The 19,005-nt window shown below is 50.4% G+C and overlaps 1 protein-coding gene across 2 annotated transcripts in view; it reads left to right on the top strand.

Moving 5' to 3' along the window:
- Window positions 1-16,198: 16,198 nt before the first annotated feature.
- PNMA8C (PNMA family member 8C) overlaps window positions 16,199-19,005 on the top strand; it is a 28,570-nt gene continuing 25,763 nt past the window's right edge. The window contains exon 1 of one of the 2 annotated variants that reach the window (XM_043600517.1): window positions 16,199-17,286. In XM_043600517.1, the coding sequence (XP_043456452.1) occupies window positions 16,671-17,285 (615 nt within the window). In that variant the 5' untranslated portion in view covers window positions 16,199-16,670 and the 3' untranslated portion in view covers window position 17,286. Of the gene's footprint in view, window positions 17,294-19,005 lie in introns of both variants that reach the window. The other variant, XM_043600516.1, reaches the window with a different exon arrangement.

Raw genomic sequence — 19,005 nt, 5'->3', positions numbered from 1 at the left:
TCTTTGAATATTACAATCACACACACACACACACACACACACACAATAACTAATTAAACAATGAATGAATTAATTAAAAGTAACAGAGAGGGGCACCAGGTGGCTCAGTTGGTTAAGCATCTGACTTCGGCTCAGGTCATGGTCTCACAGCTCGTGAGTTCGAGCCCCATGTTAGGCTCTGTGCTGACAGCTCAGAGCCTGGAGCCTGCTTCGGATTCTGTGTCTCCCTCTCTCTCTGGCCCTCCCCCACCCACCTGTGTCTCTCTTTCTCTCTCTCAAAAATAAACATTAAAAAAATAAAATAGGGGCGCCTGGGTGGCTCAGTCAGTTAAGCGTCTGACTTCGACTCAGGTCATGATCTCATTCATAGCTCGTGAGTTCGGGCCACACGTCGGGCTCTGTGCTGACAGCTCAGAGCCTGGAGCTTGCTTCGGATTCTCTCTCTCTGCCCTTCCTCTGCTCATGCTCTCTCTCTCTCTCTCTGAAAAATAAATAAAACATTAAAAAAAATTTTTTAGGGGCGCCTGGGTGGCTCAGTCAGTTGAGCGTCTGACTTCGGCTCAGGTCATGATCTCACGGTTCGTGAGTTCGAGCCCCGCGTCGGGCTCTGGGCTGATGGCTCAGAGCCTGGAGCCTGCTTCCGATTCTGTGTCTCCCTCTCTCTCTGCCCCTCCCCCATTCATGCTCTGTCTCTCTCTGTCCCAAAAATAAATAAACGTTAAAAAAAATTTTTTTTTAATTTTTTTTAAATAAGTAAAAATAAAATAAAAGATAAAATAAAAATAAAAACACTTAAAAAAAAAAGAGTTAAATTACCCCCAAGCCACATTCACGGATATTGCTACGTTAACCAGTTTTTTTTTTTTACAGTTCTTAGACGTGTCTGCTGCCATTTCTGAACAAATATTTGCACTTCTTGTAAAGCGTCTTTGTCTTGGAAAGTGTATCCCTGTGGACACCGGGTTTTAGATTAGGTTTGGGGTCCGGCCATGCCCGTGCCTGAAAAACTCCGGCAGCTATTCCTGCAAAACACATGCCTTGTCACGCTTAATTCAATGACAAGTACACCGCGGGGACAGCTGCCGTGAGCGTGATTAGTCCATAAAAGCAAATGGATGTGTAAGAACTGGGTGGGAGCTCATGTGCCGCGGGAGGGCGGGGAGGCACGGGCTAGGGGCCTCCCCCTGACTTTGCCATTCAGGCTAAGCAATGCCAACGGCTGTCGGTGGTCTTGAGAACATAACCAAAACCCAAAAGGTCTCCACTACCTCTTCCAGCTCCTGGAAGCTAACGTAGGAGTGCGAGATGAAAACTTGTTGCCACGTGAGAGTTAACGGAGAATTTTTGGAAAGGACTGTAATGGCGAGGGGAGGGGGGTTGGCTGGGGTGCAGAGAAAGCCCCATCAGACTGTAAGATGCATTGTAAATGTATGGGGTTCCTAACAGTTTGGTGCCCCCACAGACGAGATTTTCGGGGTGGATGAAGGCGGTATTGCAAGTCAGCAGGCGAGATCAGTGCCAAGGGGCCAAACCTTTGGAGAATAGAGAAATAAAAACCGGATTCCTGTGTTCCTTCCACGGAAATAAATTCCAAATGGGTCAAAAACTTAAATGCAAACCGTGGAGGCGTCGAGGAGGCTCAAAACCAAAGCAAAACGAAACAGCGAATTGTGTTAACTATACTGGAAATAAAATAACATGATAAAATAATAAAATAAAAGTAAAGCAAAATAAATATGAATTAATAGGCGCTCTTAGAAGTGGAGGAAATATTTTCCCAGGCAGAAAAACAAAACGCAGAAGGCATTAGAAGCAAGCTGGATACATTTATGGTCTAAAGCTCGTACGTGACCAAAGAATTCTAAAGGAAGATTTATTTATTTATTTATTTAAAAATTTTTTTTTCATTTTTGAGAGAGAGTGCGAGTGGGGGGAGGGGCAGAGAGAGGGAGACAGAGGATCCAAAGCGGGCTCCACGCCGACAGCAGAAAGCCGGATGCGGGGCTCGCACCCACAAACCTTGAGATCATGACCCGAGCCAAACCCAAGAGTCCGGAAGCATAACTGACTGAGCCACCCAGGCGCCCCTCATAAAGAACGTTTTAAAAACTCACAAGCTGTGAATGCCGTCTTTAAAATACTCCCGCTGATGTGTTTTTCCCCCTCTATTTTCAAGACTTTGTTTTTCTAATGTTTATTTATTTTTGAGAGAGAGAGAGAGAGACAGAGCACGGGTGGGGGAGGAGCAGAGAGGGGGAGACACAATCGGAAGCAGGCTCCAGGCTCTGAGCTGTCAGCACAGAGCCCGACGCAGGGCTTGAACTCGTGAACCCCGAGATCGTGACCTGAGCCGATGTGGGACCCTTAACTGACTGAGACACCCAGGCGCTCCTCAAAACCTTTTTTTTTTCCTAAAGAAGTTTGTCTTTATTTTAACTAATTTCTGCACCCAATGTGGGGCTCGAACTCACAACCCCGAGATCAGGAGTCACTCGCTTTACTGACCCAGCCAGCCAGGCGCCCCCAAAACGTTCATTTATTATTATTATTTTTTATTGTCTTTTTCTTGAATGTTTAAATGGTTGTTAAACAAGCGGGTCCCATTTTCTTTTCAACAATGTCCTGTCTCGTGCCCCTGGTTTTATTTTTATTTATTTATTTATTTATTTATTATTATTTTTTTAACGTTTATTCATTTTTGAGACAGAGAGAGACAGAGCATGAACGGGGGAGGGGCAGAGAGAAAGGGAGACACAGAATCGGAAACAGGCTCCAGGCTCCGAGCTGTCAGCCCAGAGCCCGACGCGGGGCTCGAACTCACGGACCGCGAGATCGTGACCTGAGCCGAAGTCAGCCGCTCAACCTACCGAGCCACCCAGGCGCCCCTCGTGCCCCTGGTTTTAAACAGCTGCCTCTTCTGATCTCTGTATATATATGTGAGTTTCTGATGTCTGTATATATATGTGAGTGTGTGCGCATGTTGCACAGATCCAGAAGGATTCAAAGTGGACAGTGGGGGATCGTTTTGTTTGTTTGTTTATTTATTTAATTTATTTAATTTCTGAGCAGAATTGCAACACTCTTGTCATTTGTTATCACAGATGAAAAAGTCATGAGGGAGATACCCTGACTTTGCCAGGATGGGGCCATTTAGAACAGCAACACCCTTGTGTTCGAGCTCTTTCCACAGCCACTTGTTGCTATAGAGTTCTTATGTCACCATGGCTGAATAAATCCTGGACAGATGCTCCTGTCATTTCTCGAAGCCTGAGGAATGTGAGCAGGGTGGCAGCTGCCGGCCGGGACAGTCTCACATGTGCGGACGTGTTCGGGCCGGGATATTCAGATAGGGCTCTGTGTCTTCTTCGGGCAGCAGATTTGCAAGGAGCGATCATGCCCGCAGAAAAAGAAAAAAAGGAACAAAAAAGAAAGAAAAGAAAGGAAAAAAAGAGAAAAGAAAGAAAGGAAGGAAGAAAGAGAAAGGAAGGAAGAGAAAAAAGAAAGAAAGAAAGAGAAAGAAAAGAAAAAAAAGAAAAAGAAAAGAAAGGAAGGAAGAAAGAAAGAAAGAAAGAAAGAAAAGAAAGAAAGAGAAAAAAAGAAACACTGTTGCTGTAGCCAGTAACGCGGTCTTGGCTTCTAGCACATTTTATTTTTAGGTTGTGGCGATTTGGTTTTTATTTAATCCGTGTGCCTATAAAGAAGGAAACAAGAAGTGACCCGCAACCCCACTGCCAAAATAGCCCCCGTGGACACTTGAAAACAAAATATGCACAGTGTTGGACATCCAAACTGTGCAGAATTGAAAAGAGGGGGCACTCCACCATCGCGCTCCTCTGCCGTCCCCCAAAACCAACGCTCGTAACGCGTCCTCGCTTTCCCTTCCAACGGGAAAAAATGCTCGTGTTTATACTAGCACGTCTGTGTGTGGGTGCATGCATTTGTGTGAATGTATATGTATTTATATGTGCCTCTATTTGCGTCTATATGTGTGTAAATGTTTGCATTTGTGTGTATGTGTGTATGAACGTCTGTATATATATGTGAGTGTGTGCGCATGTGTGTTTTCATGTATATGTGTGTATATGATTGTGTGACAACAGCAAGGCGTCTCAGGACCTCGCCTTGGAACTTACACTCCCTCACCCCTGCCCCCTGCTAGGGGTCAAAGCAGTCGCAAGACCCGCCCAGATCCAGGAGGCAGGAAGCGGACCAGCCCGGTCAATGGCAAAGGCGCACAGCAAAGGGGTGTGGCCCAAGGAGGCTCGCTTCCTCCGGGGCCATTATTTTCACAATCCACCACAGTGAATTATTGTACCGCATTTTCGGTGCTTTACTAGTTGAGTTGTGGATTCAAGAGTGTGTATCATAAACGGAACAAACAGATGGGTGCATACATAAAGCAGAAACTGAAGAGTGCCGGCGAAAACAGAAAGGGGTTTAGGAGTAACTGAATTCTCCGCATCGAGGTCCAGAATTAAAAACAAGATTCTCTATTTCTCGTTCACACTTCGTATATCCAGATCAAAGATGACTCATGATGGATGTTCCAGTTGATTTTGGAGCATCTCCTCCAACTTTTGAACAAGTTTTGTTAACGCTTATTTATTTTTGAAAGAGACAAAGAGCGTGAGTGGGGGAAGGGCAGAGAGAGAGGGAGCCAGAGTCTGAAGTAGGCTCTAGGCTGTCAGCACAGAGCCCTACGCGGGGCTCGAACCCACGAACTCTGAGATCATGACCTGGGCCCAAATCAGGAGTAAGACACTTAACGGCCACCCAGGTGGCCCTTAAATACAGTTCTCAGTGGTTATTTTATCCAGTCTTTATCGTTTGTTCTTTCGTTATTTTAAAAATTAATTTCAGATTTGGCTGGCGGTCTGTCTTTCTCGAATGTGTGCGACCACATTCTCTGATATTTGCATTTACTACTCTTTTTTAAATACGTGTAAGCCTTTCAAAGTTGGCTTCGTCACAAAATCAGCTGCTTTTATAATAATCATCTATTCTTTCAGTGTTTTACTCTTAAAAAAATTTTTTTTAATGTTTACTTATTTTTGACAGAGAGAGAGAGACAGGGCACGAGCGGGGGAGGGGCAGAGAGAGAGGGAGACACAGAATCCCAAGCAGGTTCCAGGCTCTGAGCTGTCAGCACGGAGCCAGACGCGGGGCTCGAACCCACAAACTGCGAGATCACGACCTGAGCCGAAGTCCGACGCTCAACCGACTGAGCCACCCAGGCGCCCCTAGCATTTGGCTCTTAAACTAAAATTATTCTTTTATATTTCAACTGAAAGAATTTCAACATATAAACAACATGAGGAGAGTTTTGTTCCTTGTTACATCAAGAGCTAAATTCTAAATGGGACACCGTGTGTTCAGATAAGGACGGTCGATGGAAATGACAGTAGTGGCTGGGTCCCCACCACTGATGGGATTAGACGGATGGTCACCTAGGCAACCAGAGCATCGCTGATGCTGCTGGGCTCAGGGTGAGGCAGAGATGGCTGCTTGGCTCTCCAAACACTCAACCCGAAGGCTGGGGGGGCCAAAGTGTCACATCTTTCTGAAATAGACTATGCTGATCCTGCCGTATCTCTCATTGTTCCCTACCCTTTCCCATAGGTGTTTTGTCTCTGAGCTCTGTCCCTGTTGCTGTGTGGAAACAACTATTAAATTCCTATTCTGGAAAGCATTGTAAATGAGAAGGAAGGGACTCTGTCTGGTCCTCCTTCTTAATGATTGGGATTCAGATGTGATGACTGGAGCTTGAGCAGCCATGTTGGGCCATGAGGTGGAAGCTACCTGACAGAGAATGGCAGAGCCACAAGTTAAAAGGAGCTTGGGTCTCTCATGATTCTGGAGCCACATAGCAGCCCTGAGCTGTCAGCCTTCAGATTTCTTCCCCTCTCTCACATTAAGTATTCATATCTTTCACTCGAGTGGTGTACTAAATGCATTTTCTTACCGTGCTCAAGGACCGCTAACATGTCCAAAGGAAACATCACAGGCATTACTAAACTGTAATTGGGAGAACTTCAGGGAAGTTGCATTGAATCTTCAGATGAATTGAAGAGACAGGCACCTGGGCGGCTCAGCGGGTTAAATGTCCGACTTCGGCTCAGGTCATGATCTCACGGATTGTGGATTCAAGCCCCACGTCAGGCTCTGTGCTGACAGCTCAGGGCCTGGAACCCGCTTCGGATTCTGTGTCTCCCTCTCTCTCTCTCTCTGTCCCTCCCCTGGCTTGTGCTCTCTCTCTCTCTCTGTCAAAAATAAATAAACATTAAAAAAATTTTAATAAAAAATTTAAAACCACGGCATCATACACCTTGCTTTATTATGTAAGCAATACCTCTTGAGGATATCAGCATATCATTTCACAGAAAAGGAATCTTTCCATGTCAGCATAGAGAGATGCCCTTCCTGAGATAGATAGATAGATAGATAGATATTTTTTTTCTTAACACAGCAATTTGTTCCATACTATGGATGCTAAACTGTCCTCTATGAATGGACATTTGGTCTAACTGCAATCTTGGGCTAATACTCTCTTTGCTTTTCAAACTCACACTCTTTGGGTTCTCCTGCCCCTCCTCTTGTACAATCCCTCTCCATGATGCCTCCTCTTCTGCCTGACATTGACCCCTAGTGGGGCCTGGGGGGTTGGGCCTCGACCATTTTCTCTCCCCTCTGAACACCCTCCGTCTAGATGATCTCATCCAGCTCCGTGGCTTAAAATTCCTCCCGTGTCCCCATGGCTTCTAAATTTATACCCCACCCTATGTCTCCCCTGAGCTCCTGGCTCGCGTGCCCAAGTCTGCTTGGCTGTCTGCTGGCCATATCAAATTTAAGACCTCTAAAAATGGGACTCCTGATCTCCCACAGCTCGTGTCTCCCTACAGCTTCCCCATCGTGGTGAATGAACCCACCACCACGTAAGCCAAAAACGAAGGCAGTAAAAAAAAATTTTTTTTAACCGAGGTGAAAGTCACATAGTAGAAAACGAACCCTTTGAGGTTGCACGTGAAGTGGCCTTTAGTGCATTCACAATCTTGTGCAACCATCACCTCCGTCTAGTTGCAAGAACTGTCATCCCCCACAAAGAAATCTCGACGCCATGAAGCAGAGGGTCCCCCTTCTCCCCCGGCTCAGTCCCTGGCAGCCGCTGATCCACCTTCAAACTCCGGATTCATCTATGTTGGGTATCTAGTCCAAGTGGAATCATGCAATGTGTGGTCTTTTGTGCATGATATCTGCAAAGTTCACCCAGTTGTAGTGTTTCTCAGTATTTCACTCTTTTTGGAGACTGAATATTATTCCATTATGTGGCTATTCCTCATTTTGTTTATCCATTCATCCACACAATGGAGAGATCTAGGTCTGTAGGAAGGTACATGTATCATGTGCCCTGTGTAACAGGGGCACCTGGGTGGCTCAGTCGGTTGAGGGTCCAACCCTTGGTTTCGGCTCAGGTCACGATCTCGCGGTTCGTGAGTTCGAGCCCCGCATCGGGCTCTGTGCTGACAGCTCAGAGCCTGGAGCCTGCTTCAGATTCTGTGTCTCCTCTCTCTCTCTCTCCCTCTCTCTCTCTCTTTCTCTCTGCCCCTTCCCCCACTTGCGCTCTGTCAAAAATAAACCCTAAAAAAAAAAAAAAATGAGCAAAGGGTTTGCGTCGACATTTCACCAAAGCGGATGTACAAAAAAGCACACGAAAAGACGCTCAACGTTACTAGTCCTCAAGGAAATGCAAATCAAAACCACCATGAGATAGCACTTTGCACCCACTAGGATGGTTATAATAATAATTAAAAAAAAAAAAAAGCAAACAGGCATTAACAAGGGTTGGCAAGGAGGCAGAGCAGTTGGAGCCCTCGTGCGTCGCTGGTGGGAACGTCAGTAAGACGTTACCGCAGCTGTGGAATTGCCACGCGATCCAGAAATTCCATTCCTGGGTATACACCAAGGTAATCGAAAGCGGAGGCTCGGATATCATAGCAGCGTCATTCACAACAGCCAAAAGGTGGAAGCAAAAAAAAAAAAATGTGTTTATTCCACACAATGCAGTATTTTATTTAAGCTTCTTAATTTATTTTGAGAGAGACCGACAGAGAGCATGTCTCGGGGAGGAGCAGAGAGAGACAGAGAGGGAGGGAGCGAGAATCCCAAGCAGGCTCTGCGCTGTCGGCACAGAGCCCAAGGCGGGGGTGGGGCTCAAACCCACGAACTGGGAGATCATGACGCGAGCTGAAGTCGGATGCTTAACTGACTGAGCTACCCAGGCGCCCCCGCGATGGCTACCCTTAAAAACGAATATATCTGTTGTGGTTATACGCATCCTTCAAGATCCCACCTCTACCAGGAAGCTTTCCTGGATGAGCCTAGGCAAGATTCGTGGCTCCAAGCCCCCGCGGAACTTTAAACTGTGGCAAAACATGCCCCGGTTAGCGAATTCTGTATTTTACGCCCCACACCGGGGATCAGAGCACATCTTCATGATAATTACAGGGCTCCTCTGTCTGACTGTCAACGGGCTGACCCAGCCTGTCCCAAGCCACCAGACCAAGCTCCTAAAAGCGGAGCTTGCCTCACTCACTCAAGTATGCCCAGCACGTTGCCCAGAGCCTGGGACAGGGAAACTTCTCAGTGGATGTTGGGGGATCGAATCAATGGGCCATTCTGCCGCCTGCTTCTCAATTTGGAATGTGCCTAAGCCCTTGGCGATGGCAATGGCACCCCAAGGACTCACGAATCTACGGCAGATTCTCCTTGACATCCCTCACAACACATAGTTAACGACAATTTCTTTTTTCTTGTGATGAGAATTTTTCAGAGCTCCTCTTAGCAACTTTCAGATATACGGTCCAGCATCGCTTCTCGGCCTTTTGGCTAAGATCAAGTGCAGATATACGGTCCAGTGTTCTTAACGACAGTTACCATGCTGGACCTCGCATTCCCAGGACTCCTTTATCTTGGAAGAGGAAGGGTGTGTACCTTTTGACTACCTTAGCCAATCCCCATCCGTGGAAACCACTAGACTGTTCTCAGTTTTGGTGTTTCTTTTTTGTTTGTTTTTGCGTTAAGATTCCACATATAAGTGAGATCATAAGGCATTCCCTCTCTCTCTCTGTCTAGTTCACTCAGCATAATGCCCTCCAGATCTATCCTTGCTGTGGCAAATGGCAGGATTTCCTTCTTTTTAAATTTTTTTTTTAACATTTATTTATTTTTGAGACAGAGAGAGGCAGAGCATGCACAGGGGAGGAGCAGAGACAGAGGGAGACACAGAATCCGAAACAGGCTCCAGGCTCTGAGCGGTCAGCACAGAGCCCGACGCGGGGCTCGAACGCACGGACCGCGAGATCGTGACCTGAGCCGAAGTCGGCCGCTTAACCGACTGAGCCACCCAGGCGCTCCAGGATTTCCTCCTTTTTGATGGCTGAGTTATCGTCCTATGTATAATATTCATTCGTATATGAATATTAATTTGCATATGAATATTCATATATATTAACATACATATATTAACATACATACTGACTAGATGGACACTTAGGTTGTTTCCAGCCTGGCTATTGTGTATTTCACAATACACAATGAACTTGGGGGTACAGACACCTTTTCTAGTTAAGTGCTTGCATTTTCTTTGGATAAATACCCAGCAGTAGAATTGTTGCATCCTGTGGTAGTTTTCCTTGCTTTTCTTTTCTTTTTCTTTCTTTCTTTCTTTTCTTTCTTTCTTTCTGTCCTTTCTTTCTTTCTTCCTTCCTTTCTCTCTCTCTCTCCCTCCCTCCCTCCTTCCTTCCTTTCCTGGAGAAGGGACAGAGGGAGAGAGAGAGAGAGAGAGAATCTTACGCAGGCTGCACGTCCAGCACAGAGCCCCTTGTGGGGCTCGATCTTGCAACCAGGAGACCATGACCTGGGTGGAAATCAAGAGGCAGCAGGTTAACCGACGGAGCCACCCAGGCTCCCCCCCTCCCCTGCCCTTTTTTTCCCCACGGTGGTTTGTTTTTTGAGGACCTTCCATAGCGGCTGCACCGATTTCCATTCCCCGGGGGGGCAGATACTTTTGGTTGCTGATTGTACTTCATACTTTGAGGGAAAACTCATCTTTGTGTTAAAATGAACCGTTGTGTTATGCAGCCAAACGTGAATCTTCGATGCCAAAATCCGAGACGCCGAAGAAAGGCCCATGGAACAGCTGGTTCCTCTCACCCCTAGATGAGAGGGCACATTTTCCTTCTTTCCTGGAAAACTTGAAAGGCCATGCATTCGTCCAAACGTGCCATTTCATAAAGGAGGAGTCCTGGTTGTTTATGATCAGTCAGTGCTCAGGCGAGGCAGGTGCACTGTGAGTGACCCGGGGTGAGGCCCTCCTTCTGGGGACCCGCGGGACTGGGGCAATCGTCCACGTGGAGGAAGCTGGGGGGAGGGCAGACCCAGAAAGGAGAGGTGGGAACATCAGAAGTTACTAAATACGGGGTGGGGGGGGGGGAGCTGGGTGGTTCAGCCTGTTAAGCTTCTGACTTCGGCTTGGATCATGATCTCAAGTTGGTGAGTTTGAGGCCCCCCCCTTCCCCCTCCCCTTCCCCCTTTCCCCCCTCCCCCCTCCCCTCCCCCTTCTCCCCTCCCCCCCACAATGCGGAGCCTGCTTGGGATTCTCTCTCACTCCCACTCTCTCTGCCCCTCCCTCACTCGCGCTTTCTCTCTCTCTCAAAATAAAGAAAAGAAACTTTTTTTTTTTAAGTTACCAAATAGGGAGCTGGGGGGGGGGGTGGGGGATGTTGCTCAAAATGTATCTATGTGCGAGGTCTGCCCCTCTGTAGCTAGTATTGGGTTTGGGGTTTGTTGTTTTTAATGAGTTGGAAGCTTTTTTTTTTTTTTTAATTTATATTTTTATTTTGAGAGACAGAGACAGCGTGAGTGGGGGAGGGGCAGAGAGAGAGAGAGAGAGAGGGAAAGAGAGAGAGAGAATCCCAAGCAGGCTCCGAGCCGCCGGCACCCAGAGCCTGCGCTGAGCCTGCCGCGGGGCTCGAACTCACGGACTGTGAGATCACGACGTGTGCTGAAACCAAGAGGCAGAGGCTTAACCAACTGAGCCACCCAGGCGCCCCGGGATCGGAAGTGGGTTTTTAAGGGTCCGTGGGTCAGTCAGAGGGATACAGCAGTCGCCCCTTAATTGCGGGGTTTAGTTACCCACAATCAACCGCGATGGGGAAGCAGCCGGTCCTCCTTCGTGGTGCCCAAGCCTCACCACGCCTGTACCATTCCTCTCGCTTCAACCCCCCGCGGGAGGAAGAAAAAGGGCCGGCGCGGTATAATAATAAATTTTGAGAGAGAGACCACATCCACATAACTTTTATTACAGTGGATTGCTCTAATCGTCCTATTTTACGGTCGTTGTTGTTGACCTCTTCCTGTGCGGGGCTGACGAGTTAAATTTTACCGTAGGTGCGTGTGGATAGGAAGACACATAGTATCCGAGGGTTCGGTCCCATCCACGGTTTCAGGCACCCACGGAGCGGATCCCCCGCCCAGAAGAGGGGACTCCGGGACTTGGGAAACTGCAGCCCACAAGGACAACCTGGAACCCATGAGGATGAACCGAAAACCCCACCGCCAGCCTCAATTCTCTGCATGATCTGTGGGAAGAGCTGGTGCCCTGCCCCCCACGGAGCTGCGGGGGGGGGGGGGGGGGGAGTTGCTGGCGCCAAATTCACAGAAAGGAAAGGAAAAGCCAGCGGGAGTAGGTGGAGCTGAGGTCTGAGGGTGCCCCAGGCCAGCAAGGTGAGCCGGCAGATCAGTGACAGCGAGCGGGAACCGGGAACCGCTGTGGGGCCTGGGGCCTGCGTAGACCTTCCCTCCGTAATGCCCATCTTGCCACCTAAATCCCATGCAAATCTCTCTTGCAGATAACTCCAAGCCAGAGGCACTTGGGGGAAAGGAATTCTGAGATGCGTAAACCCAGCTTGGCTAAATTAGAACAAAATCACATGGTCCAGAGAAGGAAAGCCGCCTGCCCAACATCACACAGCAACTGCCTGAAAAGAGCAGGAACTAAGCCAGGTGACACCCCCCCAGACCCCCTTTTCTCAGGGGACGGCGTGATGTTGTATGAGGTCGGATGTTTGGGCCCGGGAGTCAGGGCGCTGAAGAAGGAAGCCTTGGCTTTGCCATTCATTAGCTGTGTGGCCTTAGGTAACTGAATTAACTTCTCTGATCCCCAGTTTTCCTGACTCTAAAATTGGGGACATTAATAGTATCCATGTCATCGGGCTGTTGCAAAATGAGATACATGTGCCAAGCTTAGCCTGGTGCCGGGCACATTATGAGAGTTGGGGGGGGGGGGCATTCCTGTGTTACTGTTATTTCCAAGTGCCCTGCACTTCCGGGTCCATGGGTGATGGCACCTTCCCTCCCCCACCCGCCCTTGAAGTTTCGGTGTGGTCCTGTGATTTGCTTTGACCAACGAAAGGAGAGCAAGAGTCACCTGTGTCCCCTCCCAGTGGAAACGTCCGGATGCTCCTTCACGTGCGTCCCCCATGCTCTCTCTCCCCTTGCTGTGGTGACCATGGGAACACACGTGACATGGAGATCAAAGCAGCCTGGGTCACTAAACCACGGCATGAAGGAGGTTGTCCCGAGAGGCACCTGGACCCACAGCCGACTTTGCACTTTGCCTGTGAGAAAACAAATAAAGCTTTCTTGTGTCAAACCACTGGGATGTGGGGGCTTAGCTGTTACTAGCCGCAGAACCTAACTTATCCTGACTGATACAGAAGTTAACCAGTGAATGTTAAAAGTACTAGAAACTGTTTTAGTAATTTAGTCATAGTATTTGTGATGGCATTTGTTTTTTATTTTAGAGACAGAGAGTACATGCGAGTAGGGAAGAGGGGCAGAGGGAGAGAGACTCTCTCTCTCTCTCTCTCTCTCTCTCTCTTTTTAAGTTTTATTTATTTACTTTGAGAGAGAGAGTGTGTGTGAGCTGGGGAGGGGCATAGAAAGGGGAAGAGAGAGAATCCCAAGCAGGCTTGGGCGGTCAGCACAGGGCCTGACACGGGGCTCGATCTCACGAACCGTGAGATCACGACCTGAGCTGAAATCAAGAGCCAGACACTTAACCGACGGAGCCACCCAGGCACCTAGAGAGAGAGAGAGAATCTTAAGCAGTTTCCACGGCCAGCATGGGGCCAAGCACAGCGTCTGGGGCTCCCCTGACCCCGGGATCATGACCTGAGCCGAAAGAGAGAGCCTGACGCCTAACCGACGGAGCCACCCAGGAACCCCCAGATTCTCTTATTTTGAAGGAAAGCCAGAAATCTGACTTTTCGTCTGATTTGGGAATTGGAAAGTTAGCTATCGATTCAAATTTTTGAGAAGTAGACGGAGCTAAATTAAAACCGGCCTGAAGTCCCATTTCCTAGGCTGAGGCTTGCCGTCGGTGGCCTCGGACCTGAACGATTCCCTCCAACTAACAATGGACCTTTGCCAAGACGTTGTCCAAGGTCATCCCATCACCAGGTGCCGCCCCACGTTCTCGCTGACGTAACACTCCGTCATTCAGTGTGGACACTCACGGGTGGACGAGGGTGCCGTTGTGAGGTGCTGGGTGTAAAGTCTCACGGAGGGGCCACATTTGGAGTTCAGGTTGATTTCCAGTGAAAGGACTTTTCACATCCCGGGTCACCCCCGGGGTCCCTGCCAGTCCTGCCCTCAAGTTCACACATTCTACTTGTCCAGTCTGCTCCCAGGGTGACCCGGGGTGGGGTGGGGGGATACTTTGAGAGCTGGAGAAGTGTCTTTGAACCTTAAGCGAGAGAGAGAAAGAAATCACACAATAAACGCCAGCCCAATATTGTGCCCACGTCATATATTACAATGTAATCGTGGCCACGACAACTCCAAGGTGTGAAAAAGACAAAGCAAAAGGTTGTATGCAGTGAATACTCGTGACTCTTTCTGTGTTAATAAAGCTGCATTTTGGATGCGAGTTACAGAAGGTCCAGGTCAGATCAGCTTCAAACAATCAAGACAATATGCACATTACATAAAGAACTACAAATCGATAAGGAAAAGATGGCAATCTAATTTAAACAAACAAACAAGGGGCGACTGGGTGGTTCAGTCCGTTGGGTGACCGACTCTTGACTTCGGCTCAGGTCACGATCTCACGGTTCATGAGTTCGAGCCCTGCACTGGGTTCTGTGCTGACAGTGTGGAGCCTCTCTCTCTCTCTCTCTCTCTCTCGCTCTCTCTCTCTGTCTCTCGCTCCTCTTCCGCTCGCTCTCTGTCTCTCTCTCAAATATCCTCAACGTCACTGGCCATCAGGAATATTCAAGTTAAAAACACGAGACTCCACTCCCCAGACACTGCGCTGAGAAACACACCCAGGTTGCCCACGTGGAAAGTTCTGACGGTAGCTAGTGTTGGCGAGGACCCTGAGGGCCCCTGGCGGAGTGTATCTGGTCATAATCTCACAGTTCGTGGGTTCGAGCCCCCTCTCCTGGGCTCTATGCTCTATGCTGACAGCTCGAAGCCTGGAGCCTGCTTCAGATTCCATGTCTCCCTCTCTCTCTGCCCCTCCCCTGCTCACGCTCTGCCCCTCTCAGAAAATGGAATAAACATGAAAATAATTGTTTTAATCCTAAACTTCGTTCTGATCCGACTGGGTTGAGGTATCCAGCCCTTAACCAATCTCTGTGAGCTGGGAGATGAAACACGCTGATTGGCTTAGGCCTGGGTTACCTGGGTGACCATTTCTGAACCAATCACTGTGGCAGGGGGGTGGGATTATGATGATTAGTCCAAGCTTATTGGCCCACTCTGGACCTGGGGGTTCGGGGGAAGTCAATCCAACTGAAACTTTATGGCTTTTATTACTGGACTGGGGGGGGGGGGGGCGAATGGACATTGTGAAGGTGATTGTATGTGCAAGCCATTTCTTTTTCTTTTTTTTTTAAATTAATTTATTTATTTTGAGAGAGAGAGAGAGAGAGAGAGAGCAAGTGGAGGAGGGGGAGAGAGAGAGAGAGAGAGAGAGAGAGAGAGAGGGAATCCCAAGCAGGCTCACTGTCAGCGCAGAGCCTGATGCAGGGGCTCAAACTCAGGAATGGGGTGGGGTGGGGGGGAGATCGTGACCTGAGCCCAAGTCGGACACTTAATGGGCTGAGCCACTCAGGGGCCCCTCTTGTTTTCTTTTTTAAAAATACAGTTGAGGGGCTCCTGGGTGGCTCGTCTGTTAGGCATCCAGCTTTGGCTCAGGTCATGACCTCACGGTTGGTGGGTTCGAGCCCCGCCTCAGGCTCTGCGCTGACAGCTCGGAGCCTGGAGCCTGTTTCAAAAATGTATATATTTTGAAACAATCACAGACTTACAGGAAAGTTGCAAGTGGGGCACCAAGCATTCTGTTTCCCTCCTGAACCATTTTGAGAGAAAATGGCCAGTGCGGTGCCCTGAATGCTGCGGTGGGTGTGTCCTTCAAAGACATTCCGAGGTAAAGAGACTTATGTTCTTTTTGGTCCCTAAGTTTAAAAAAAAAAAAATTTTTTTTTTAACGTTTATTTATTTTTGAGACAGAGAGAGACAGAGCATGAACGGGGGAGGGGCAGAGAGAGAGGGAGACCCAGAATCCGAAACAGAATCCTCCCCTGGTCCCTAAGTTTTATATGAGCCAACGTACAGCCCACATTCCTCCACCACACTTCCCATTTACTCACGTGTTTGTGTCTACCCAGACTCCTGGGTTCTGATTTTATCAGGGGGTTATGGTCTCATTTGTCACATCGGTGCTCAAATTGCCCCAGATGGGGCCAGCAGGAGCCCCCCGAGCTGGCTCTCGGTCCTTCCACCCGTTATCCTCATTCTTTGGCCATTTCCGGACTTTCTCGACCCCCCCCCCCCCCCCAAAAAGATGCTCCGGGATAACCTTGTATCTCCTCCGTCCCCTCTCCCTGGAATCAGCCATTCTCTCCAAGGAGAAGGGAGGGCGCTATTGAAGGCAGGGGGCTGACCCCTCACCCCCGGATGACCCCCTCCGACTCCGATTTCAATGCGGCTGGCCCCGGCCAATGGCAGAGGCGATGCTCTAGCGGTTGCCATGGAGACTTCTGGGGCGCCCGGGCCGGTGACGTCACTGCGGGGACAAGTGCAGCGGCCGCAGCCACATCCTGGTCTTCTCCGGGCCACGGGGCACTGAGGGCGGCCTCTGGGCCAGCCGGCCTGCCTTCTGGGCCCCCGCCCACGACACCCCGGTGACAGCAACCCCAGGGAGATCCGGCCTCCCAGATCCGCTGAGACCGCCAGGGCCGGCGAGACCTTTGGAGACCATCCCCAAGAAAGGACAGCGCATCTCCGGGCCCTCCTCGGGGCGGCCTTGCCCAGGCGGGGGGAGCCCCCAGCCGGCTGGCAGACGGCACCTCCATTTCACTCGGCCTCAGTCCCCGGGATCTCCCGAGAGCCCCCTCAGGGGAAGGTTTACAAGAAACCTGGACGCCGGGGCCCTGTGGGCAGGGCCAGGGGCCTCGTCGACTAGAGGGACCGACCGGGCCCCTTGCGGCCTCTCTCCGGCTCAGCCTTTGCGAGGGGATCGTGGCATCCTGGATCGCCTTCCGGATCCCCGAGGCAGCTCGGGGGTGCCCCAGCGGGCATACTGCTGCCTCCGCGAGCTGGGCAGGATGCTGTTCGGGGTGAAGGACATCGCCCTGTTGGAGCACGGGTGCAAGGCTCTGGAGGTGGACAGTTACAAGTCCCTGATGATCCTGGACATCCCGGAAGACTGCGACCACGAGGAATTCGAAGACATCATACGGGCCCCCCTGAGACCTCTGGGCAAGTTCGAAGTGGCTGGGAAGGCCTTTCTGGAAGAAGAGAGGTCCAAGGCAGCCATCATCAGGCTGGCGGAGGACATCAATTATGCCGTCATCCCCAGGGAGATCAAGGGCAAGGGCGGCCTGTGGAGGGTGGTCTACATGCCCCGGAAGCAGGACATCGAATTCCTGACCAAGCTGAACCTCTTCCTGCAGAGCGAGGGCAGGACGGTGGAGGACGTGGCCCGAGTCCTGAGGCAGGAATTGTGCCCCGCAGTGACGGGCCCCAGAGAGCCACCTGCCAGAAAGTGCCGCGCGCCCGGGGCCGGGGAGAAGCAGCCCGGGGCTGGGGCCACGGCCGGGGCGGATGCGGCGCCGCCTCTGGACTCCACGGAGAAGCCGAGCAAGCCTGGAGATGACAAGAGAGGCAAGAGGAAGCATAAGAAAAACCGGCGAAGGCACCATGCATCTGACAAGCTGTGAGGTGACATGGGGAGGGCGCGGGGCCGGGGGGGGGGGGGGGGGGGGCGGGGGCGCGGCAGAGCGGGAGGTGGGTGTCATCTGAGTGGGTGCGGGTGCCGTTTGAGCGGATGTAGGTAATATTTGCTTGCGCAAACTCACTCACTCAACCAATGTTTTCTGGGCACCCACGGGGTCCGAGGCACAGCTTCGGGCCCTGGCCATACAGCCGGGAGCAAACGGACCCACGCCTTGCCCTGGCGACACTCCCAATTCAGTATCCGAGTAGGTGCGGGGAACACCTGAGTCGCTTGAACATACGAGCGACCCAGGTACCATTTGGATGTGTGGGTGGCATCTGAGTATGAACGGGATGTGGGCGTAGTGGGGGGCAACATGTAAGTGTGGGGGGAACACCTGGGTATGTGTGAGAGTGTCATTTGAGGGGACGAGGGTAACTTCTGGGTGAAGAAGGGTCTCAGAGACCCTCCAACAACGTCTGACAACCTGGAGACCCCAGAAGGTCGCAGGCTGAGCCCAGAAGCGCCTCTTGGGCTGTTTCCCTGGAGACCGAGGGCCGTCCTCCCCCTCCCCCACCTCGCGTGAGCAGGTGTTTACAGGAAACGCAAGAGGAGAAACAGGGCCTGGGCGTCCAAGGTTGTGCAAGAGGTCTCGCGCCAGAATTGAGGAGAAGCCAAGAAGGAGGAACGTGTCAGGGAGCTCCCTGCTCTGGGGAAAGGCCACTGTCCCCTTCAGCACCGCCGTCCCCTCTCTGTGGGCTGAGGTTGGGGGACAGCGAAGCATGTGTTGCCCGGAAGAGACCCAGAACCTTCTGGCTTTCAGCCCCGCTGGAAATGCCGCCATTGCAAAGTCTAGACCCATTTTGGTTTGTCAGCGGTTTCGTTTGGTTTTTGGTTTTGTTGTTGTTGTTGTTGTTGTTGTTTTGTCTTTTAAAAGGATGTACCTTGAATGTACCTCTGGCAGAAAGTCGCCCAGGGTGGACCACCCTGTTTTACCCACGGCAAGCAGAAACCATGCCTGACAAAGTGAGATGCCTGCTCGCCACACCTGAGGAGCTCCGTGCTCTGGCGCTTGACTCTCAAAAGCTGTCGCTGTTCCGTACTCGCTCGGTGTCCCTTACAGGGATGGTCAGACGGGGGACTCTTCTGCTCTGATTGGCGCCTGGGCTTGGGATGTGGGTCTCCCCAGATCCACCTCCAGAAGCTCTGACTTGCGCAGAGGGGGCGCTCGGCTCTACAGAGCAAAAGGCAAGACTCCCAGGAAAGAGTCCAAAAGGAGGTAAATAATTAAAGAGGTCACCTTCAAGGGTTATCGATTAACAACATGAACCTTGAGTCCCCCCCGTGACGGTGAAGAACAACAACAAAATTGGTCAGGTGACATCCAAATGCCCATGGGGAGACAGAGGTCTCATTCGGGGACGTCTGACCTGTGAGTCTGCAAACTTCCATTGGTTCAGGGATTTGCAAGGGTTTGAGGAGAATTTCTTTTTTTTTTTTTTTAATGCAATCTACACACACACACACACACACACATACATAGAGGCTCAGATTCTTACCAACGAATTGTAATAGTGGACCCAGCCCCCCAATGTATTCCTATGGTGGGCATCAGTCATGTCCGTGAATTCCAGCATCCAACCTCTGTTCTCATTTCTATGGAGCTGCCCCCCACCGTGGCCCCCTTAGCAGAGCCGAGAGGTGGAGATTCTCTCTCTACCCAC

The sequence above is a fragment of the Prionailurus bengalensis genome, chromosome E2 (genome assembly GCF_016509475.1).
Source record: "Prionailurus bengalensis isolate Pbe53 chromosome E2, Fcat_Pben_1.1_paternal_pri, whole genome shotgun sequence".
Classification (NCBI taxonomy): domain Eukaryota; kingdom Metazoa; phylum Chordata; class Mammalia; order Carnivora; family Felidae; genus Prionailurus; species Prionailurus bengalensis.
Note: the sequence above shows the minus strand (reverse complement) of the source record. Positions and strands in the feature narration are given on the sequence as shown.